The sequence below is a fragment of the Miniopterus schreibersii genome, assembly GCF_964146895.1.
Source record: "Miniopterus schreibersii genome assembly, chromosome: 12".
NCBI classification, from domain to species: domain Eukaryota; kingdom Metazoa; phylum Chordata; class Mammalia; order Chiroptera; family Miniopteridae; genus Miniopterus; species Miniopterus schreibersii.
The window spans coordinates 46,861,217-46,886,772 of NC_138112.1; the positions used below are offsets into that span (position 1 = coordinate 46,861,217).

General features: G+C 35.6%; 1 protein-coding gene across 3 annotated transcripts in view; it reads right to left on the reverse strand.

Moving 5' to 3' along the window:
- Positions 1 to 5,516: 5,516 nt before the first annotated feature.
- The window catches only part of PIK3C2A (phosphatidylinositol-4-phosphate 3-kinase catalytic subunit type 2 alpha), a 78,106-nt gene continuing 58,066 nt past the window's right edge, over positions 5,517 to 25,556 (reverse strand). For all 3 annotated transcript variants that reach the window (XM_081153748.1, XM_081153747.1, XM_081153749.1), the window contains exons 21-33: positions 24,704 to 24,796; positions 23,156 to 23,285; positions 18,392 to 18,528; positions 15,966 to 16,135; positions 15,229 to 15,385; positions 14,441 to 14,550; positions 12,463 to 12,670; positions 11,111 to 11,235; positions 9,767 to 9,884; positions 9,614 to 9,686; positions 9,162 to 9,271; positions 8,949 to 9,074; positions 5,517 to 7,347 (exon numbers count right to left, since the gene is read on the reverse strand). In XM_081153748.1, coding sequence (XP_081009874.1) covers positions 7,165 to 7,347; positions 8,949 to 9,074; positions 9,162 to 9,271; positions 9,614 to 9,686; positions 9,767 to 9,884; positions 11,111 to 11,235; positions 12,463 to 12,670; positions 14,441 to 14,550; positions 15,229 to 15,385; positions 15,966 to 16,135; positions 18,392 to 18,528; positions 23,156 to 23,285; positions 24,704 to 24,796 — 1,740 coding nt within the window. In that variant the 3' untranslated portion in view covers positions 5,517 to 7,164. The remainder of the gene's footprint in view (positions 7,348 to 8,948; positions 9,075 to 9,161; positions 9,272 to 9,613; positions 9,687 to 9,766; positions 9,885 to 11,110; positions 11,236 to 12,462; positions 12,671 to 14,440; positions 14,551 to 15,228; positions 15,386 to 15,965; positions 16,136 to 18,391; positions 18,529 to 23,155; positions 23,286 to 24,703; positions 24,797 to 25,556) is intronic.

The following is a 25,556-nucleotide window of genomic DNA, read 5'->3' on the forward strand; positions in this document are numbered from 1 at the left end:
ACTATGAGACATAACGGATGTCAGGGCGCTGAGGGCAAATCATCCAGCAATGCTTAAGAAATCCTGTGTAATTAAGGGACCTGACCCAGATCACAGATGTACTGTAATCCAGGACTAGATTGCCAGCTCTCTAACCACTGAGCCAAACCACTAGGGCCAAGGACACATTCTTATGGTTACCCTTTAGCCCAGATATGGAAGAGGTTTTAACACAGCTCCAATTCCCAATCCCCACCCCTAGCTACCTACTTCAGACCCCTTAATTTCAGTTAAACACTACCCATTTGCTCAAAACACGAACCTTAGTGTCTTGATTTTCCCTGTTTAATTTCCATTAAAATCATCTCAGCTCTACCACAAAATTATATCACGAATACATTCACTTCTCTCCATTTCCACTGCTACCACCAGCTCTCATCTGGGCAGCCCAGTAGTATCCCAGCTGATTGTGCTTTTACTTATGTCCCCATCACAAACACAAGCCATTTTCTACCTAGTAGTCACAGTGATCTTTTAAAAATATAAATCAGGCCCTGTCTGGGTAGCTCAGTTGGTTAGAGTGTCATCCCCATAGGCCAAGGTTGCTGGTTTAATCCATGGTTAGGGCACATATAAGAATTAACCAATGAATGCATAAATAAGTGGAACAACAAATCTCCCTCTCCCTCCTTCCCTAAAATCAATTAAAAAAACGTTAATCATAATTTATTACTCCTCTGCCGAGTACAACCTTTCTATACTTTCTCAGTGCATTTAGAATAAAATCCAAACCCCTGACCTCTATTGTCACCTCAGAGAGGCCTTCCCTAAGGAAGACCATCTAATATAATCCTCCCCCCTTCCAATACAATATCCTAGTGATTAGCTTCATAGCACATAAATCTGACATTTTTCTTTCTAGTTGCTTGTATGGCTCCAATAAAATTTAAACTCTGAGGGTAGACTATTCATTACTTTTATCTCCAGCACCCAGAACTGAACCTTAGTAATTTGTTTCCCATTTGAAGATGTCTAGACTACAAACTTTATTTCAGAAGGTAGTAGAAGAGAGTGGGAAGACTAGGATTTGGCAGTCTAGTCCTGGATTACAGTATATCTGTGATCTGGGTCAGGTCAGTTACTTACACAGGATTTCTTAAGCATTGCTGGAATGATTTGCCCTCAGCCTCCTGACATCCGTTATGTCTCATAGTGGAAAGATTGAGGGATGGCTTTGATGTAACCAATACTAGTGCTTTTAAGACTACCACGCTGGTTAAAAAATAAAATTAAAAAATCAGTTGTTAAAAAAGACCATACAGTCTTTCTAATAAGGATCTAGGAATGTTGACTTATTTATTCATGGAATAGAAACTATAACTATTATTTCAAGGTTTCCTTTTTTAGTTATGTTTAAGCCCTCTACTAGTTTTTAATTCACTTTATCTGGCCATGTATATATCAATAACATCAAATATAAAATATGTAAAGTGTATGTTGAATTTTAATCAAAATAGTTTTACCTTTTATTAAGCCATACCCTATTGCCTTTATATGTGTCATGCTATTTTTGAGAACTTTCATAAATCTGAAACTTCCGATTTTTTTAAAGACAAAAGGGGAAAATCATTTTACTTTCTAAAAAATTGTCACTGCTAACACAATTACTTACTAGATTCCATGATCAAATGGTTTCTAAAAATTGATTTTATAGCCTTTTAAAATTTTGAGTTAAGCCCTAGTTGCTTTTGCTCAGTGGTTAGAACGTCGGCCCACAGACTGAAGGGTCCCGGGTTTGATTCCGGCCAAGGGCACGCACCTCAGTTGTAGGCTCAATCCCTGGCCTCGGTTTGCAAGTGAGCTAGAGGCAACCAATCAATGTGTCTCTCTCTCACATCGATGTTCCTCTCTCTCTTCCCCCCCTTTCCACTCTCTCTGAAAAGCAATGGAAAAAATACCTGGGTAAGGATTAAAAAAATAAAAATAAAATATTGAGTTAAAATTCACATGCCATAAAATTTGCTATTTTAACCATTCTAAAGTATATAATTTAGTGTCTTTCAGTACATTCGCATGAATAATATCCCATTGTATGGCTATATTAACACTTTATCTGTGCATGTTGACGGAAATTTGGTTTGTATTTTTAGGCCATTATGAATGTGTGTGTACAAGTATTTGAGCACCTGTTTTCATTCTCCTTGATTTTATACATATACACACACACAGTATAGTAATTGCTGGGTCACAGAGAAATGTTTCACTTTTTGAGAACTGCCAAACTGCTCCACAGCAGCTGCACTGTTTTACATTCTCACCAGCAATATAGGCGGCCTCCAGTTTCTCTGCATCCTCACACTTTTTATTCTAGTGGGTGCGAATTAGTAACTCACTGTAATTTCGATTTGTATTTCCCTAATGATTGAGGTTGAGCATCTTTTCATGTGACTGACCATTTTGGAGCAATGTCTATTCAGTCATTTGCCCATTTATAAATGGGGTTGGCTTTCTGTTGTTTTAAGAGTTCTTTAGCCCTGGCGTGTCTCAGTGGTTAGAGCGTAAGCCTGAGCACCAAAGGGTCCCAGGTTTGATTCCTGGTCAAGGGCACGTACCTGGGTTGTGGGTCCGCTCCCTGCCCCACATTGGGGCCTGTTGGGGAGGAAGCCAAATGCCTCTCCTCCCACCCCTCCCTTCCCCTCTCTGAAAAGCAATGGAAAAAATATCCTTAGGTGAGAATTAACAAAAAAAAGTTCTTTATATATTCTGGATACTGGGCCCTGATTTATCAGATGTGATTTGTGACTATTCTTTCCCACTGTGTGAATTGTCTTTTTACTTTATTAATAGTATCCTTTGATGCACAAGATTTAAATTTTGATGCTGCCCAATTTATCTATTTTTCTTTTGTTGCTTGTGCTTTTTTTTTTAAAAATTGATTTTAGAGAGAGGGAGAGAGAAACATCTACGGGTCGACTCCCGCATACTCCCTGACCAGGAATTGAACCTGCCACACGTTGGTGTATGGGATGATGCTCCAGTCAGCTGAGCCACACCAGCCAAGACACTTGTGTTTTTTGTGTCATGCTTAAGAAGCCCTTGTCTAATCCAATGTTACAAAGATGCACACCTATTTTCTCCTAAGTTTTATAATTTTGGCTATGTGTAGGTCTTTGATCCATTTTGAACTAATTTTAGTGTATGTTGTAAGAGACCTACTTCATTCTTTTGCATGTGGGTATCTAATTGTCCTTTGGTGAAAAAAACTATTCTTTCCCAATTGATCTTGTCAGTCTTATGAGTGTCTTTCCTGGATCATGATTAAAAAACAAACAAACACCAAATAGTTATTCTAGAAATGACAAATACAATAACAATATTTAAAACTCAGTGGATGGCCCGGCCGGGCATGGCTCAGTGGTTGAGCATCGACCTAGGATCCAGGAGATCAGGGTTCGATTCCCGGTCAGGGCACATGCCCGGGTTGCGGGCTAGGCAGCCGATCAATGACTCTCTCATCATTGATGTTTCTATTTCTCTCTCTCCCCCTTTCTTTCCTCTCTGAAATCAATAAAGATATGTTTAAAAAAAACAAACAAAACTCAGTGAATGGGTTAAACAGTTGAAGAGAGCAGTTAATTGGAGAAGTCATAATAAATTATTCAGAACTGAAGTTACTGATCCATAGATTTAAGAATTCTAAATAGAAAAAAAAATATGTACACTTAGGCACATCCTAGCTAATATAGATCAAAAAAGATTAGATCTAAGGTAGGTGTACGATGGATTCATTCATGAAGTTCATTACACTGCTGTCTAATTTTATATATCTAAAATTTGCATGATAAAGTGCTTCAAAAGAGTAGGGGTGAAATTAAGTAGGTTTTCTTTTCTGACAGAAACTGAATTTATCACCCACAAAAAAAGGCTCTAATTATGTAAGTTATTGCACTTCATGGTCTCTAGGCCCTTTTACATGTTGTGCATGGTATTATAAGAATCTACATTTCCCTGTTGTGTAGACATGTCTATAACATGGATGTTACTATACTATTTACTATTTAAGTAAACTACCAAAGGCCAGGGACCATACTCACGGAAGCATTTTAATTCTATGAAATGGTGATGGGGCTCTAGGCAAGTGGCAATCTAGGCCTTCCAAGAACCACACTTAGAAATCAGAAACACTGTACTTGGACATCTTTAGGGGCAAATGATAGGTCAGTTTTGAAATTCAGGATATTTGAACCTAATAAACTCCTGGGTTTATTAGGCAAAGAACAGCAACAGTGAGCTCAAAGTTTGGAACCGAAAACAGTAATATGGTGGCGAGAAAAGAAATGATAGCAGAGTTCCTTTATTCCAGAAATATTTTAATAAAATTGTAGTACAGTTATAAAGTCACATCCAATCCACTGAATATATTCAAGGTATTAATAAAAATATTATACATCTTTACTCACTATCTTAATATAATTAAAGTATTTGGTTCTTATAGATCAGACTGTCATTTCATTCATATTTGTACTACTAGTCAAACAGCATGTAATTAATCTATAAATTATAGTAGTGTGGCTTCAGTCCTTTTTGATCTGAAGTCTAAGTATCAAAATTGAATGTTTTCTTTTTTAAATGCCATAGTACTTGAATCCTAGAAAAGACTGGTTAACCAATTTAAGGCAAAATATTGAAACTTTTATTCAACTTTAACTTGAAAAGATAAAATACTTTATCAAAGATCATATGTGCCTAAACATCTACCTATTGATTCTTATAAAGGGAGTAATAAAAACGTCAGTGCAAGTTCTACATTGGGTTCCTCAGTAGAGAAAACAATAGGTTCTGGGAGTAAACCATTATTTTCAAATCCCAAAGCACACTCCAAGAGGAAAGAATTCTTCTGGTGCAGGACTTACTTACAATTATTTTCACTCAATAAAGACAGATATAAAATGTGATTATAAATAAAAATTAGTGTCTTGGCCAGTTTATTTAAACTTTTGTTTGATTTACTTGAATGCAACCTTTAAAAAAATGATTTAAAATCTATTGATAGTAGTAGTGCAAAGAGGTGCCTCTGTCCCTTTTATTTTTTTGTTTTGGTAAGGGCTGAAGATTAGAATTTCACAAAGAAATAACTTATATTAAAATATATATAAAGTGTGTGTGGTGTGACCAAAGAAGGCACAAAATGAGTTAAGAGAAAACATTACCACTTTTCTGAACTCTGGTTAACTGTACAATATTAATCGTAATACACACTTTTAGATAAGAATCCAGATTTCTTGTAATTGAAAAGTGATTATCGCATTTTCTAGCTCTATTATTTGTGCCAAGAGACACTGCACTAACACTGAGTTCAATTAACAATGACCTTTCACCAAAATCATACTTTTACTGTGGCTAAGTGACAACATGTGGAATGGAATTAGTTCTCAAAATCTTAAGTGAAAATATCTAGTACTTCTTTACATTTGCAAAGCTACTTACACACATGAAGAAACAGTTAATGGTATGTGGAAAAAGAAAATAAACAGTGGTGATTTGATCTGCATTTTAATTATTGTATTAAATAAACAACACATTTTAACATTTAAAAAAAGACATTCATATATCATATTCATGGGGTTTCCTACAAATGGACCATTAGTGTTAGGCACCAAAAATTTCAAGTTTTTCTTTTTTTAGCCTGTCCCACTGATATATCCTCAACTCATCTATTTCTGCTCTGCAGGTATCACCATGTATACTAAATATTTGCACAGTTCATAAGAATTCTGTTCTGGATGACTGAGTTGCAGACTGTCCTTTCTTTCTTGGTATTCTACATTCTGAAGTATTTTGTCAGTTATCTCACAGCACCCAGATTGTTACAATCTATTATTATTTAAAAAGTGAATTTCTATTTTAGCCATGAGATTATATATACATATTTACCCAAACTAAACACAAAACTGTGTGAAGCTGAATAACTAATAAAAATGAATCTTATTCTTTAATGGTTACTGCAAATAATTTCAAATATGTCCCTTATAATTCGAAGTCACATTATATTAAGGAAAAATAATTTTTGAAAGTACAGTGGTTACAAATGTAAGTAATACAACTTACAAGACCAACTTTGTCATAAATGTCTACCTTAAAATTCAGTCTGGACCCTAGAATTCTTGCCTTGGGCCTGTTGTGAAGAGTCTGCCCTACTCATTGGAGTTCTTCTACCAAACAGGAATGGGTAAACAATTTTACTTGTTTAATGAGGGAGGGGGAATATAAATATATGGAAGTGAAACTACCAAACTTCAACTCACACTCCTGGGAACAAATGTAGGACTATAATGGAATGATGGAATTTAGTGTACAGCTACATTGATGACTGAATCACTGGATAACAAAAACAAATGGCTGACTTTAAGTCACACATCAGAAATAGAGAAAATGATCTTTCTGTGGGAAAAAACACTAGTAAATGTCAATAATTTCTTGTCTTAAGTTGAAAGTGAGTGAAAACTACTTACTATTTATCAAGTCAGGAAAAATCATCAGAATGAAGTGCCAGGCAAGCGTGTGAAGTTAAGGCACCATTATTTACAACTTCAGTAATTGGCACTTCATTCTGAAAAAGGCTTTAAATACATGAAAAATAGAAAGCAATATTATTTCCCCCTACGTCTATAAACTACTTAGTAGTTCTTAACATAACTAACTATAATTTGTGCTTTGCTTTTCGGCCCTATGAATAGCAGCTGCATTTTATGGTAACATCCTGCACCTTTCCTTTCCTTTGGTGTTTGCAAACATGCACAGTGGTAAAGGCTGTAGAAGGTGCAAAACAGGAAAACAAACATGCTGTGTCTGTAAGAAACAATGAAAAACAGGCCAAACTAGAGCTATTACTCTGAATTAAGAGAGGGTTAAATTGTTCACCAAGTCTTTTTCAGACTTATTATATATTAAGTTTAGGGTTTACAGCATTCTATATAATGACTTTAAAACAGCAATGGCTTCAACAAACTCATAAAAGTTAGTTATGTGACTGTTGGTCCAACACCTGTGCTGAAATGCAACAAGTACATTTACTTTATAATTTCTATCCAAGTATAAAAATACTATACAAAGTTCTCAAGTGTGTGTGTGCGCGCACACACATTTATAACTGTTCTTACTTCCAAAGCTCAGAAATTCAATAGCTTAAAAATAGGTTGCTGCAGTCAGTTGATACCATTTCACCGTCTCTTTGCTCAAGTTGAAATCTTTCAAAGGCAGGGTTATTCCACCCAAGAAAAAATTCTCCCGTAGAGATTCTGCACTGAGCACACTTAGTTGAAGTTCTCTCTGCCTTAGGGTTTCTTTGCTATATCCACTGTACACAAGCTACAGCAAAGGCAAAAAGAAAACAAAGTTACAAGTTATTTATTTCTTTGGTTTCTTGGGTTATTTTAAGTAAAAACATAAGAGATTATTAGTCAGAGTGACTACAATTAAAGATACTGGTTATGACACATCTGGTAGAATCTGTCTCATGCTTAGATGCACATTTTGTATTTCAGGAGTTCTGAACTGTATTATTAGTCCTCCGAGAGTCTGACATAGAAATGCACAAAGTAGAAAGTTATTATGGCTTAAGACTAAGAACATGGTTTTTCTGAGATGGAGGTATGGGGAAAGGAAAAGAAGTTACAAGGCAGCATGCACTAAGATGATCTAATGAGAACAGAAGGAAGCAAGGTGAGATAGCATAATTGTAATTATTTTACAAAAAAATGAGAGATTAAAATTTTCTTTTGTTGTCTTTTTTCTGTTGGATTTCATATACCATGAAATGATAATTTCTGATTATCCATAATCCACTGCAAACTCATCAACTATAAATGTAATTTATAGCAAATCTGGAGTGTGGAAAAGCTACTCTCTTCCAAATACCATGTTCAACACTTAGAATTTTTTTTTCATGAAAGCCTCACCATAACTTCTGAGAAACATCTCTGTAGTCTAGTCCTTCTCACTGTTTGACTATAAGAACTAAAAAACTGACCACATTTCATTTTCTTGAAAGCACAACACTAATTAGACAAAAAGCCAATACTGCCTTTTGAGAATGATAGGAATATTGGTCTTCACCAAACATTTTATATGCTTTTAATGGGCTGAAAGTATATTCTAAGGTTTTAATAAATTTGAAACAATGAAAATTCAGAATTATTTGCTTTCTAATCTCCAGACATTTTTGTGTGGATGTAATGTTAATGTACACAAATAAAGTGGTGTTTATCCTAAAAAAGTAGTTGACTAAGAGTGGGCTTTAACAGATGAGGAAGTTTCCAAGTTAGCCATGAGTAGCTGAGCAAAATCAGTTCTGCTCCATACTGCTCAGCTGATGCCCTGCTTGCTGCTTTCAGTCTGGAGCACTCTATTTCAGGAGGGTTGCTGGCAGTCTAAAACAAATTAGAGGGAGGAGGCTTTTGAAACTACATCCTATCAAGCAAAGGTAAAGGTACTGAAGATATTTTAAAAGAATCAACAGAAAGAGCATTTAAACTTCAATTATGTAAAGGGCTGCCATGCAGAAGGAAAAGAATAATTCTGTGTGGTTCCAAGAAGTACTAGACCCAGAGGTGCAAACTATAGAGAGGGAAGATTTCAGCTCAGTATAAAAAATAATCTAAGAGCTGGAGCTGCCCAAAACAAACTGGATGGCCTGGAAGTATTTCAGCACAGACTGAACATCCACTTTTTAAAAATGTTGTAGAAGGGGTTCAAGATGGAAGAGTAATGGAATAATGGCCCCTAAGATCTTCTTAAAACCTAAGGTCTATGATTGAGGGTTCAACTCTGCATCACTTTGTTAAATATCATTGGACTGCTATTGATTTGCTTTACTACTACAACTGATACCTAAAAATTTTTAATGTAAAGCATTTGAAATTTAAAATCTCAAAACATCAAGGAAATTTTTAGAAATGATTTTAACTTACCATTTCATTGAATGTCGGGTTCCTAGTTTTTCGTGAAATTTTGGTTTTACGCTTGGATGTTTTGTGGGGATCTGGAAGTAGGTATGTTTTGACATATGGATTTGGGTCAGCCCCATCTTCAGTAACCTACAAAGAAAAGCATTCCCTTAACAGTAATGCTTCCTACCAAGGTATGGGTTTCCTCTACAATTACCAGTATTTGCAATCACTCACAAGATCTTTGATGTGCATCACCATGATGAAAAGAGTACCATTTCGGTAAGAGACAGATAATTTCACTGATCCTCCTATTTGGCCTGGAGTAGGACTTAAGGCACCTGCATCTGAAAATATAAATATGTTCATCTTTATTTTATTTTGCTTGCAGTGCTTCAAGCCACAAAATAAATTTTTTTGCTTTAACTCCAGGACCATCACTGTACAGTACAAAAAGGTAAAGAACCCGGTAGGCCACTGTATATATCTTTCTTTAGTAATCACATTCTACTAGGAAAATTATGTTTATCTAGAAAATTCTTTCTAGCTTAGAAAGAATACTTCCTCTCATCTCACTGAACCACAGCCAGCAACCCCACTGTGACTCTACCACATCCACTGATTAGTTATAGACTTGAGGGCCATAGGGAAGCCATGGTCTATCAATAAAGAGAAAAAAATAATCTTACCTGCAAACCTAGCTATTCCTTCAGCTTTCTCATCACGAAGTAAAGGGTGAAAAAACGTACAAACAAGATCACACTAAGATAGAAGAAAAAGATCCATTAGTTTAAATATTACGTAGCACGAAAAATATGTTATTTTTCAATGAGGACAGTCACCTCTGCTACATCCGTTGAAGCACTCATCAAACTCTGTAAATAACTGTTTAACTCAATTTTTCTTTTGGCTGCTACATCTTTTATGTGTGTTCTTCCTAGAACCATCCTATTAGGAAAGCTACAAAAGAAAAACAGTAACAAGTGAGATTTAAATTATTTCATCTGAAAGTATTTATAGAATCAAGCCCAATATTTACTTAGAAATACACTTTTTTATATACTTAAATACAAACTGGAGTCTTACTCCACTATAAAGTAAATTTTGCGATTTCTCTTCAAAGTACTGGAGATGAAATAGTTCAAGAATCCATTATGCTTTTATGAACCCTGGTACAAAAGGTACATGGCTTTGCTAATTTGCTACAGTTTTAACTTATTTTCTACTTATTTCTTTTCAAGATTAATCATTCGCAGATATTTTATACAGATCTTATCCTCCAAAATAATCATTAACCAGCTATAGTTATTGTAGATACCAGTAAAATCCGCAAACGACAAAGGGCCGAAATCAAGATAGTCTTAACTCTGCTTATTTTGGTGGCAGTGGAAAATGAGACTGCATGTGGAAATAAACTCTGATACCCACTCTGCTGCGTCTTTACTTTTAAAATCTAGTTTGAGAAGAATATGACCAACTCGACATAGGAAATCTGGTCATCAGCTACATTAAAACTGAGGGTCTCCAAAGGGCATCAGATACAAAACTAAGCACTAAGATTCTGATAACAATCTCAATGCCTCAGTTCTTTATTTTCCAGAGGAGTTCAGTGTGATCATAATAAATTATTTCTGCAGTGACTTAAAATCTGTTTTTTCCAAATTATTATCTTGTGTTCCTTACTATGGTAGAGACAACAAATTTAAAGCTTCAACTAAAATTAGAAAGCTGGAAAATCCCAAAATTTTAGTTTAAGATCCTTTTTAAAAATATATTTTTATTGATTTTAGAGAAAGAAGGGAGAGGGAGAGAGAAAAGTCGATGTGAGAGAAACATCAATCAGTTGTCTCCTGCACATCCCCTACTGGGGATTAAGCCCGCAACCCAAGAATGTACCCTGACTGGGAACTGAACCAGCGACCTTTCGGTGCACAGGAAGATGCCCTACCAACTGAGCTACACTGGCCAGGGCAGTTTCAGATCTTGATCATTTATTCATTAACTTGATCATCAAAAACTTACAGTTCCTTGTGTGAGTCTAGTACTGTATGAGGCCCTTGTGATACAAAGGAAAATAAGTCACATCCATAGTATCTTACTAAGTGTTAACACAAAACTTTTGACCTACACATAATAATAAATTATTTCCTATAAAAAAGGACTAACGTACGTGAATGGGAACATACCCTGGTAACTTCCAAAGTGGAAAAATAATACTGAGTTTGTTGTGTAGTTCCTGAAATTCGTCAAATGTCCGGAACACAAATGATGGCTCAAGCTGTCCTTCCCTCAAAATCCGGACTACATAAATCTGAAGAAATCACACCCAAACACATTAGATTCATAATAAAACCTTTCCTGACAGAAAGAAAATTTACAGCTTGATGGTTATATATAATCCAAGTGCTTTTAACTTGTTAATATATATGTCACCAATAGAAAACAGCAAATATAAAACTCATCATATTTATAGCACATCTAACTACATTCTAAGAATGATCTTAACCATTGTACAATATAGAAACAAGAACTGGAAAGTGAAAGTCATTTTATTTCCAGGATTAAATAAAATAAATGTATTTCCCAAACTTACAAAGTAGTACATTTTCAATGAAAATATTAGTAAGTTCATTTAAGAGAGTAAATAGGAAAAAAAGGCAAAATTTATGATAGCTGGGTTATGAGGGAAAACTTATCTTACTGGATATTTAAACTATTATAAAGTCACAGTACTTTAAAGAGCAAAATACTGGTACGGAATCAGATACATCTAAGGAAAAAATAAATTCTGTTTATAATCAGATACATCTATAAACAGTGTATTTAAAGATGGCACAATAAGTCATTGGGAGAAAAACGGACTGCTCAATAAAACAGTGTCAGGATAAAATGATCAGTAAACATAGAAAAATTTACTAGTAATAAAATAGGTGAAAATTAAATAGTAAAGTCGCTTTCTAAAATTTATCAATTTATCAAAAATTTAAAGACTGACAGTGCCACAAAGTATTGTCCAACAAAAATATTAGCACAAGGGTGAAAAATAACAGCAAAAATTATGACAATGCTACATTATTGGGGGGGATAGAAGCACACTAAAGATACTGTTCTTAAAAAACAAACTGTGTGTTTGTGTGTGGGGGGGAAAATACTTCATCATTCCTGGAGAATAGAATAAGAACTTAGACTTTTACTTTATATGCTTCTACATTGGCTGAATTTGTTACAATGAGCAAGCTTTACCTTTGACATTAAGAACGAATTGAAGATAAGGAAGGAGAAAAAGCGCTACCCTTTTAGTCTTGTCTCTGAAAAGAAGAATATCATTTGTCCCTCATGGTTTTGGAGCAAATCTACCAAGAAATAAATACCAAAAAACAATTAGGGATGCTCCAAGTACATTTATTTATTTTTGGACCATCCATGGAAGAAAGAAGTATGAAAAGAACAAATGCTTGAAACTTCAGCAGAGTCAGTGAAGGAAGCAGGAAAGGACAATAATGCAGGCATGAGTCTCTACAAATCAAACCAAACTTACGTAATGTTTATCTGGGTTGTATTTCTTATGATAAGTGAAAACAGAGACTTCCTTGATTCGACCATCTTGCCTGAAGGAGTATGTTTTGGGTGAAAATGAAAGGATGGGCTCATCATTGGAAGGAAGACCAGAAAAACGCAGCTGAGCAAGGTTGTGAATGAAGAAGTTAAATTTTGTGGCAATGCTTCCCAAGCTTGATTCAATGAGCCTACAAAATAATCAAAAATGTGTTAACAGTAAATGTTCATGAGAACACATGCTCAATTCTTTTAACATAATAAAAAGATGAAAAATACTTTTATTCCTTTTAAAATAGTAAGCAGATTCTCACTCTGCCAAGGATTCCCTTTGTTCTGTAGGCCAAAAACCTATCAAAATACATCTTACCCCAACAGAACTTTCAGCACAAGAGTTTCTATTCCATCCCATCCCACTGTCTCCAAGTGATTTTTTATTTCTTGAATCCTCTGGGATCCAATGCTAATTAAAAGCTTTTAGAGATGACTGGTATAATGCCAAAAAATGATTTCATTATTTAACCCCTTGCAATAAACAGGAACAGTGACAGCTAAACAGGTATAGGAGGAAGAATCCAAAGTAATTCAAAATTTTTAAAAATCTCTTCTATCAAATAATGGAATCTAATATCAGAGTCCTTCATATAATCGCAATTTCCCTCAGTTGGAAAAAGTTTTGATAGGATGGGGAGTTTGGTAAGAATCAATTCAGAAGACAGGCCTGGATAGAACACTTTAGGCAAGCAAGGGCAAACAAGAAGTCTCAGAAACAGGATAAAGAAATCCAGAAAGAGAAAAAAAGATTCAAAGAGAAGTGAGAGAACCTCATACGAAGATTTTTGCCTTGCTATGGACTAAACATTTGTGTCTCCCAAAATTTGTGTGTTCAAGCCCTGATGGGTAGGACCTTTATAGAGTTAGCAATTAAGGTTAAGGGTAGAGCCCTGATCCAGGAGGATTGGTCTCCTCATAAGAAGAGACAAGAAAGTACATGCCTTCTTGCTCTATCTCCCTCCTTCATGAGAAAACAGTGAGAAGGCAAGGCAGCAGTCTGCAAGCTAGAGCCCTCACCAGGAGGCAAATCAGCTGACACCTTGATCTTGGACTTCCCAGCCTCCAGAACTATGAGAAAATAAATTTGTTTTTTAAGCCACCTCATATCTGGTATTTTGTTATGGTAGATCAAGAAGACTAACATATGCCTGCTTTAGAGCATTAACAAATCTCTTTAAAAAATCAACACCAAACCATCAATACCTAAATTATCAGAATTAGTTTGGAAGGCTATATAAAAGTCAGCTTCCTTCAATTCAATAATTCAGCCCAGACTCCTGAGACTAGGGAAGTTCAGTCCAGTGTTTTCTACCTCTTCTCTACTGAGAGGAAGAAGGCAAGAGAAAAGAGAGAAAAGAACATGAGCTCATGTGCATTACCACCCCGCTATGGCATTATGCGGTGGTACCACTAGTCAGTGACCACCCTGGTCACCAGACATTTAGAATATATTTGCCTTTAAAGCAATAACAAGTTCAAATGCAATCATTGGTAAATGTGTTCCAAGTACTACATCATATCATAACAATACTATAGCAGTGTTGCAGTTAAGGTATCCATGAAAATTGTTATGGCAGAATCCTCAAAAATAGATTAAAAAACCACCTCGTATTTGGCACTGTAGAAAATATGCTTCACAGAAATCATTGATAAATAGGATTTTTATAAATAAATCATATACTAAATAAAACTTGAGCTCATGCTTTGAGAGAAATAAATTTTTTTAAATGTTGCAAATCCTTTATACTTATTCAATAAATAAACTTTTGACCACCTACTATTTGCTAATTCTGTGAATCCATTTTCCTGTAAATCAGATTTTGGTATATACCATTTATTAATACTAAGGAAAACACATCAAAGCTAAAGTGTACGTGACTTCTCTAATATACTTAAGCATGCCTTACCTAGTAAAGAAAATTGTAGCTTCTGTATCTGTAGTTTGGGGTTGAAGCGCATCTCTAACATATTTCAAATCTTGAATACTTGTAAGTTCTGGTAAGCCTGAGGGAATCATCTATAGAAAAGGAAAACAAGTTTGTGAGTTAATTTTTTTAAAAGTCTGTTCCCCATTCTTCCCTAAAAGCTGTCCAGGTAATCAGAACTAAAGTAAACAAAAACAATCACAGCTTTGAGGAGTTTATGTTTTAGAAACCTAAGTGATTTTCTTGTTAATGAAAAAAATTGAAGAAAATGAAGTCAACTGTTGGAAGTCACAAAGTCAGTTTATGGAATATAAGCTGTAAAAGCCAGGCAATTTTGTCTAGTATTGTTTTTATATTAATTTCAGTCAAAATAATCAGAGTGGGGTTTTTAGCTTGTTTTTACTTAATATACATCCAGAAAAGTACAGAAACTTTAAGTGTATAGCTTAATGAGTGTTCACAATCTGAGCACACCCAGACTATGACACAATACATCTACCAGCATCCCAGATGACCTCAGGGTCCCTTTCAGTTGCTATTACTCCTCACTTGCAGGGTAACCCGTTTTGTGATTTATTTTTTTAAAATATTTTCTAAAAATGGTGTCTGGCATATTTCACATTGCAGCATTTTTTAAATATGTTGGTAATAATATATCTAACATTTGAGACTACAGTAAATTTTATTCCAAAATCACAATATCCTGTTTTTAGTTATTAAAATACAGAAACATTAATATAAAATTAAATGCTTAAAAAGAACAGAGTTACCAGTGAAAGGAGGTTAAGAAAGAGGTTTGTTTGCTTTCTTATCAAGTTGTAGGCCTGACAGCAGAGGTCCACAAATAACTGGAAACGAATGGTGGGCTTTTCACCCCCATTGATGACATATGCCATATCAGAGGTCAGCACAAAAGGAGCCCGATCCCTATTTAAAAGGAAAGTACATACAAAGTGTTATTTACAGAAGATATTCAAAGAGTGCTACTACCATTACATATGGTTACTGAACTAATCTATCTGAGCCATAGCAATTTCCAGTTGGGAAACTTAGTATCAGGCAGTTTTGAATTTGCATTAATTCTTAAAAAATTCTCATTTTCAGGAAACTCATCATCTAATCTCATCATTTAGATAGAACTTATATATGAAAAGTTTTTCAAGGTGATATTTATAAATCCACACATTCAAACAGAGCTCAAACATAATTATAGTTACAAACATACAGAGAAAAAAAGTTTGCTCAATGACATTATACAGAAGGGAACATTTCCAATTAGGTACCACTAGCTAGACAAAATAAGATACACCTAATTCATTTCAGCAAAGGTTATACACACATACTCATTCTTGAAGTAAAGTCATCTCTTAGGGCTTTTTTCACCCTGTTATGCTCAAAAGGAGATACAGGGTAAAGAACAGCAAGAAAAAAGGGAAGACTTGGGATATTAATTTGTGAACTTGGAAGCACCTCTTTTCTTCAGCAACAACAACAACAAGGTCAATACCTTTTGAAGCTACCAAACATCTGTGCATGGCCCAAAAACTTCCCAAAGTCAATGTGAAACATGTGTCCTGTGCTTCGAAGCATTATATTGTCATTGTGTCGATCACAGATACCTAAAACATAGGTGGCTACACAGCATCCAGCACAAGAATAGATAAAATTCTCAGAAGCCTATAATACAGATATAAAATTATTTTAGAAAAAATATTTTTAAAGGAGGCAAGGTTACAAAGATTAATGTAATTCATCCCTCTTTGAAATCACTATTGTAATACACTTTGTAAACAACTGATAAATTGGATTATGATTTAAAAAACAAAACAGCCTGTTCATAATTCAAACACAGAAACACCCTCCTAAAGGTGGATACTGCCCCTTCTCTCTAGTTTTGTCCTTTAATAAGCAGAGATGCCACTAGGCCCTATGTAGGGTATGCACTGCCTCTGAACATCTTTTAAGTATCATGTCTGTGGAACCCTGCTCTTCACAGGCTCTGCTGCTTACCACAAGTGGTAACACTGAGACAAAGATTAAGCTGAATAAAAGAATATTTTTCTGTTTCATTTTTTTGTGGGGGCTTATAGGGAGGGCATGTGCAAAAAAAGTCAGCTTATATCTTTAACCATCCAATAATATAATTAATGTACTTTGCTGCCCATTTGGTGACTCTTTGTCATCTGTTACATTTCTCAAAGCTGGATAATAGTCCTGCCTGTCCTAGGATTAAATTATTAACACAATATCATACAGAAGGATACAGCAAGATGCAGATGTATACAATGAATATTTTTGTCCAAAGCATGTGCATTTAGTTTATTCTCAAGATACTACATTTCTGAATGAAGTCATATGGTTCTACATGTCCATGTGGTTAATTTTATTCCATAATCACACAGAAATCATTACTGATGGTGATAATAGCAAATGTTTGCATAGCGCTTATCACAAACCAGGCACTGCACTACTCTATCTCTGTTTCTCTCCCCCCCAGCCACACTCACAGTACATATGTGAATATGCATATATATGGATGTATACATTAACTCATTTAAAATCTTATAACAAACCAATAATATATGTACTATTATTGCCATTTTTACACATGAAACTGAAACACAGAGAGGTTAATTGCCCAAGATCAAATAACTATTAAGTGGCAGAGTCAAAATACAAACCCATGCCCAGCCTGCGTGGCTCGGAAGTTGAGCATCGACCTATGATCCAGGAGATCTTAATTCTACTCCCAGTCAGGGCACATGCCCGGGTTGCAGGCTTGATCCCCAGTGCGGGGAGTGCAGGAGGCAGCTGATCAGACTCTCATCACTGATGTTTCTCTCTCTTTCTCTCTCTCTCCCCCTTTCTCTCTCTGAAATCAATAAAGATATATTTAAAAACAAACAAACCCAGGCAATGTGACTCCACTATATTATATTCCCTACATAAAAGAGCCAAATGCATAAAAAGCACTCAAGGTATGTTACTTGACCATTATTTTGTGTCAAACAACTTACCTGGAATGACAAAAAAGCCAGCTACTATAAACAAGTATTGGCTTCTGCTGCACTGCTTTCCCCAAACCACAGCGTAAGAAAAGGAAACGTTTTTAAACATTTCAAAACACCGAACAAAATTCCTCTACTTTACTTTCTTAGGTCAACAGATAGCATTTGTGCGTATCTATTTGCAAATGTGATACTAAAACTGGGATCTTACATCACCATTGAAAGTACTCTTGAGTCTTCCTTAGACCAATTTAGGATCATTACAGGCCTTAAGTCCTAAGAGATTTCCTTTTCCTCTTACGTAAAACAAAAGTATACTATAACAAAATACTGATGTCTCTAATAATAGCAGCTATCAATTACAGAATTTAGTCTATGTAACACTTTATATATATCAATTCATTTCATTCTCATAATAACCTATAGTACTATTTTTTACAGCCGTAATATGTACTATAATACCATAAAAATATAATACTATGACATTTTATAGCAGATGTCACTGAGGCACAAAGAGGTTAAGCAATTTGCTAGAGGCTGTATAGCTGGTAAGTGACTTGGGACCTGAATTCAAGCCCAGAAAGTCTGGCCCATAATCTTGCTCTTAAAAACCACATGATGCAGCCATTCTACTCATTTCTATAACTTTTTCCAAGACTTTTGTGAAAGAAATATCATTTTGGATTATAAAATTACCTGTTTTGCTGGCCTCTAAATACATGTTTGGAAAGTTCTGGGTAATTTAGCATTGGCTTCACTCAAATTCCTGCCATTAAATGCATTCTGTTTTTATATTCTTTTCTTTACTTGGAGAAAAATACTGTTTTCACAACTTACACTAAATGGCTGACACCAGAGCTGGAAAATAAAAGCACTGAAGACATTTTTAACGAAGTTATTTAGAATAAGGAGAGATGCTAATCACCTTTTCATATTCCTCTTCAGAGGGATTGTATTTCCTCAGCCACTCTGCGAGCGGTTTATCTTTGAAGGATCCGGTCACACCATATTCCACTTGGATTTTCCTGAGGGTATCTGAAGCAGGAACTAGCTCCACCATGCCTTAACAACAAAACATTAAGCTATGTGAAAATATCTTCCAAAAGAAAGCCTTTAAAAAATGTAAAGCTTTCAGCCCTGGCCGGTGTCACTCAGTTGTTTGGGCATTGTACCAAGCACTGAAAGCTCACTGGTTCATTTCCCAGTCAGGGCACATGCCCAGGCTGGGGGCTCGATCCCCGGTAGAGGGCATGTAGGAGGCAGCAGATCAATGTTTCGCTTTCATATCAACGTTTTGCTCTCACATCGATGTTTCTCTCTCTCTCTCTCAAAATCAATTTTTGAAAAATTTATAGCTTTCAATCTTTGACATAAGACACTAGCTAGCAATTATCTTTTTTTATTTAAAGAGCAACTCTGGCAGTTCATGCTAGAAAATGTGAACAATTCAATTGTTTTGGGGGGGGAACCACAATGTAAAACTTAAATTTAACTAGTTGAGATTCTATAATCTGTACATCTATGTGCTCCCCCCACAAAAATAACAATATTAATTACAAATTAGATAATATGAACCTCCTTAATAAAATTACTTATAAGACACATGCTGTCACATAACACTTTCTAGTCATGTATGTTGGCAAGATAAGAGTGGTCCAGGGCACATGAGGCCCTTTTGGAGGGAAGAACGGGTCAGGACTGCCCTCTGTGATGCGCTCGTCTCAGGTAAGAATTCTGTCCTGCTTGGTGAAAGGTGCATGTCTGGCTTGGCAGATCATTTTTTGTTTTATTCATAATTCCTTTAAAATAAATATCAAACAAATTATGGGACATCTACACAATGGAATAAAATGAGGTATACCTCTGTGTGCTTGTGTAGAAAGACCTCAAAAATATGCTTTTAAAGACAAAATCCAGATGGAGAGCTCTACATTTTCTGTTTAAAAGAAAGACTATTATGTATGTTGGAATGTACACAAAACATTCCCAGAAGGCTATGTAAATAGTTATATTTCGGGAGTAAAATGCCAAGGATTAAAGATGGGAGTGTAGGAAGAAACTAAGATTTACTTTTCATTATATGCCATACAAATATTTTACAATGTGCATATACAATCTATATAATTTAAAAATTAGTTTTGGGGAGCAGGGTAAAGGGAAGAAAATACGGAAGCATCTGTAATACTTTCAACAATAAAATAAATTTTAAAAAAATCAAGGAAATGCATTGGCATCAAAATAAGATATGTATACAGGGACCTGCTTTGGACAAAGAACTGCAAGTAACCAAGCATGCCAAGGCCTCCAGACCACCCCCACAGAAAGTATGCAGCCCAGCCAGGTGTGGCTCAGCAGTTGAGCATCAACCTAGGATCCAGGAGATCACAGTTCGATTCCTAGTCAGGGCACACGCCCAGGTTGTGGGCTTGATCCCCAGTGGGGGCGTGCAGGAGGCAGCTGATCAGTGATGACTCTGTCATCATTGATGTTTCTCTCTCTCCCCCTCTCCCTCCCTCTCTCTGAAATCAATGAAGATATATTTTAAAAAAAAAAAAAAGAAGAAAGAAAATATGCAGCGATAGGTGGTAATCCTAGGAGTCTGGTCACATATGGTAGAATGAATTCATTTGGATCTTTTATGTTGTTTTGGTTGCACCATCTGGTTTATAGTTCACAGAGACATCCTTTTTCAATTAATACCTGCATCTTGATTCTATGACTACGTTTAATCTGTTAATACACACACAAAATTCTAATTTCATAAACAAACATACATATGTACAGATTACTATGTGCAAATGGTAGACCAAAGTTCCTAAGAAATACAAAGTATTATTATCTCTGGAAGAAGATGCAGTCTCTAACTGAGGGAACTTAAAATCAATCCAGTAAGGAAGATAAGAAACATGTAGTAAATGTCTGGTGAATATTAACAATTGCTGAGTCTGGAGAAGGAAGGGATTACTATAGACTGCAGTACTTGTTAAAAACTTCAGAGAGAATGTGGATATGATTTCTTTATTTGAAATGTAAGGATACTGCTAAATAACACAGGTAAAAAGCTCAGCACAGCCCTGGCCAGTGTGGCTCACTTGGTTGAGCACCATCCCAGGCACCAGGAGGTCACCAATTTGATTTCCAGTCAGGGCACATGCCTAGGTTTTTGGGCTCAATCCCCGGTAGGGTGTGTGCAAGAGGCGGCAGATCAGTGTTTCTCTCACATCAATGTTTCTCTCTCTTTCAGATCAATAAAAGCACACACACACACACACACACACACACACACACACACACAAGCTTAGCACAGCGCAGGACACAGAGTAAGCACCCAATCATTAGTTAGAAACAACATAAAAACGAGCAATCTGATTGTCTCCAAAATTACATGGAATTCCATAAAAGAGACATTCGACTACATGCAATAAGTGTGTGACAGAAAAACTAATCTAATGAGATGGCAGGCTATTGTTGAGGAATCTTACTTGATAAAACTTCCATCTCACGAGACATATGAAAAACCACCAGCAAGAGTTCTTAAATTGGCCCTGGCAGGTTTTGCTCAGTGGTTAGAGCATTGGCCCAAGGAAGGGTATTGGGTTTGATTCCGGTCAAGGGCATGTAACTTGGTTGCAGACTCAATCCCCAGCTCTGGTCAGGGCGTGTGCAGGAGGCAACCAATCAACACGTCTCTCTCACCCTTCCACTCTTTCTGAAAAGCGATGGAAAAAATATCCTCAGTTGAGGATTTAAAAAAAAAAAAAAAGAATTCTTGAATTGAATAGATTTCCTTTTTGACAAGATAAAATTTTGTACATCCTAACCTGAGGGAGTAAAGTTACAAGGCTCTCATGTTGCCCTGATGGACAAAATGGCGAAACGTGGAGTGGTTGATAGCATAATGAAATAGGTGAGTAACCAAGTAAAATACAATACACAAAGATTGAGCAATCACTTGAAGGGAGACTTTGCCACAGGTTTGGTACTTGGCCCTTTCTGAGTAAACATGTTTTTCAATGACTTAGCAGAAGCTACAGAATATATGTTCTCAAATCTGTTCATGACACAAGTTAAGAGGTTCAATGACAGATAAAACTCAGATTTTAAAAAGAATCCAACAGGCTGAAAAGTAATAGATCAAATATACTAAGAAAGTTAACAGTGAAGGTCGTACACTTGGGTCTAAGAATCAAAATGCACAAGTACAGAATGGCTAAGACATGGTTTAACAGGAGCTAGCAAGATGGTTTTACTAGTTAATAAGCTCCATATATGTGATACTTTGCCCACCCTTCTGCATACTATGAAATCTAGGTGTCATTCTTAGAAACTATAAATCAATCACTTGAGCCCTTTACAAAGAAAACAATGATGTGATGAAGTAATTTAAAGTCACATATGACAGCTCAGTCGGTGTCATCCTGGACACCAAAAGGTTTCAGGTTCGACTCACGGTCTGGGCACATACCTAGGTTTCAGGTTTGATCCCTGGTCAGGGAGAGTATGGGAGGCAACTGATAGTTTCTCTCTCACATTGATGGTTCTTTTCTCTCTCTCTTTAAAAATCAATAAACATATCCTTGGGTGAAGATTTTTAAAAATTCACATTATAGCAAAAACACCTTTAAAAAAAAAAAGTAACATATGACAAATCACTGAAGAATTCGAAACTCAGGATTCACAATAGGTCATCATGAAGAAGGATTTGAAATTATATGATAGCCTATGAATAGAACTGGAACCTACGGTTAGAGGAAACCAGGAGTCAGTTTCCGTTCATCTAAATACAAGAAAGAACTTTCCAGCTATGAGAGCTATCCAGGACATATTGGACTAACTTGAAATACAGTGAATTCTCTTCACTGTAGGCATTTAAGCATAAATTGAATGGCAAATATTAGAAGGATGATTAGATAAGATAATCTTTTAGGTGACTACCTAGTGTCTATGATTAGAATCTGTAAAGCATTTCTCATTTCCACTAACCATAAGTGATCTTTCTCTCCTTTAAAAGCAACAGCATTGCCTTTGAAATTATTCTTAGACCTTTTTGCTTACCAAAGCATTTTCTAATTACTTGCATAAGTCTTCAATTGCTTGCCTCTAAAATATAAGCACTGAATGCTATTAGCATTCTGCAGATGGTAGATATGCAACAAACATTCGCTGAGTAAAAATAATGATAATGGTTGTGATTCACTGAGCATCTCATATGTATCAGATAGTAAGGCATTTTACATTCATTATCTCAATTGTCACAATGTTTCTATGAGTGTAGTACTACTATTATTCACACTTAACATATGTGGAAAGGAAAAAAGGATTCAATAAATAATAAGATGAAGTTTGTTCTTAATAAAAAAAACTGTGTAACCATTATTTCATTCTGTAGTAATGAAATCAAAGTTGGTTTGTCTTAGAGATGGCCTTAATTATAAGTCAAAAGCTAAAGACCATAAGGTCCTTGTTGGGTAAATTAATAAACACCTCTCTCTGGTTACTGGAAAACATTTAATAGGGCAGCTCATTGAGTTATTTAATCATGAGCAAATGAATCAATAAAGCAACATTAAATTAAAATAAGAAATAACTGAGATCATAGTGTATCAGCATCAAGATCCTCAGGGCAGTTACACTGAGCTAAGTTCATGAAGAAAACAAAAAAACACCAAGACACAGCTAACAAGTTTACCTCGATCTCTGCCAGTTGAGAGACATCTGAAAATCACCATCCTGAGATCCAGTCCTTCTTTAAGCCAGATTTTGTCCATAATCTTTATCATCTGTAAAGCTAACATATCCTGCCGAAGATCTTCACCAACCTTAAAATCAGGAAAACAAAATGAAACTTGTACCTTTCCAAAAGACTTATATACTATATATGAGTATGAGAATAGTGAAAAGATGAAGAATGAAATTAAGAGAACTGCCTTTTCATTTTTCTGCAGCATTCTAGAGACATTTACTTAACCTCTTCATGTCTGTTTCCTGAACTGTACACTTTAAAAGGTTGGGTTTTAGCCCTAGCCAGTTTGGCTCAGTGGTTAGAACATTAGCCCACGGACTGAAGGTGAGCCAGGTCTGATTCTGGCCAAAAGCACACCTTGGTTGCAGGCTCATTCCCCGGCCCCGGTAGGTGAGCAAGTGGGAGGCAACCAATTGACGTGTCTCTTTCACATCGATGTTTCTATCTCTCTCTCCCCCTTCCACTCTCTCTGAAAAGCAATGGAAAAAATATCCTTGGGTGAGGATTTAAAAAAACTAAAAAATAAAAGGTTGGGTTTTATGGCTTGTGAATTATATTCAATTTTTTAAAAGCATAATATGAGGGACCTTTGTGATGATCTAAATATTCCATATCCTGACTATCAATGCCAATATCCTGATTGTGATATTGTACAACTTTTGCAAGATGTCATGATTGGAGGAAACTGGGTAAAAGGTACACAGGATCTCAGTATAATTTCTTATAATAAACTATGAATCTATAATTATCTCAAAATAGTTTACTTTAAATAAAATAGTTAACCCTCCCAAAATAAATTAACTCTAACTGGAATCACATCAAGTTTTCATTTTCTTTTTTATACTGGACACAATAACTTAAAAACACATAATGATGAATATATTTTTGAGATTAGCATATAAAATTTCTGTATTCAGATGGCACAATTTTAGGAAAAGGCAAATACATTAATGAAATAAGACAGAGTCCAAAACCAGACCTGACATTTGGAAAGTTGCTATATATATCAAAGGAGGTTCAAGAGAATCTATCTTTATGAACCTCCACTAATCAAACTCACTGAATTAACTAAAACTCTCCATTCTTTATTCAAAATATACTAATTATGAAGAAATTTGACTGATAATAGATTATGCAGTAATACCCCACTCCTGCTGCTTCCACAGGTAAGTTATATGTTTCCAAAAACCAGCTCCATTGTTCATGGTTTTGCAGCTTTACACTACTGCACAACTCTAGGGGGTATCATTCACATAGTCTGCGTGAAAAGCACTGCCTGGAGTTAGGATATGTTCAACCAGCATGGAAGTAACTCTAGACCATAGTTGCATTTACTCCCAAATCTGTTTGGGAACAGTTTATGTCAGTGATAACCTTTCACATAATTATTCAATTTAATTAAATATTAAATAAAATTACTTTTGTAATTTTGGAAATGGAATTTGATAAAAGAATTTTTAAATTACCATTTAAAAATAATCTTATTTTGCTCACCTTAAACATGACATTAATTTCTTCCCCCATTGGATCAGCATTCACCATTGCGACCTTTAGGGGCACAGCATTAGAACTGAAGAAGGAGCACGACTGCAAATATAACACAGTAAGTATTAGAAATTTAATACTGAAATAAAAATGGGTTTAAGGTGTTTTGTTTTGTTTTTCGTCCTAGGCATTTCTCTTTTTACTTCTCTGAATTATGACAAATGAAGTAACACAGGAACACTGCTTTTTAGATAATCAGGCAGAAAAGAGGTATATAAAAATACTTTTTGAAATTTAAAGACAGCATATATGAATAAAATATCATCTACTACTCTTTGGGCAGAGAAGCAAAATCTTAAAAGCTTGAGTCAGCCCTGGCCAAGAGCTCAGTTGGTACACTAAAAGGTTGCGGAATCGATTCCCAGTCAGGGCACATACCTAGGTTGCAAATTTGATCCCCAGTCGGGTAAGTGCGGAAGGCAACTGATCATTTTCTCTCTCACGTTGCTCTCTCTCTCTCCCTCCCTCCCCGCTCCCCTTCCACTCTCTCAAAATATCCTCAGGTGAGGATTAACAAAAATAAATAAGTAAATAAATAAAATAAAAAGTGCTATGAGCTCTTGCCAGTGTGGTTAAGGTAGTTGAACATCATCCTGTGCTCTGAGAGGTCTCTGGTTTGATTCCCGGTCAGGGCACATGCCGGACTTCTGGGCTCTATCCCCGTAGGGGGTGTGCAGGAGGCAGCCCATTGATGTTTCTCTTTCTCACTTCCTCTCTCTCTAAAATCAATAAAAACATATGTTAAACATAAATAAATAAAAGTGCTATAAACCCAGGAAGAGTTTATGTGGATACTCACAAG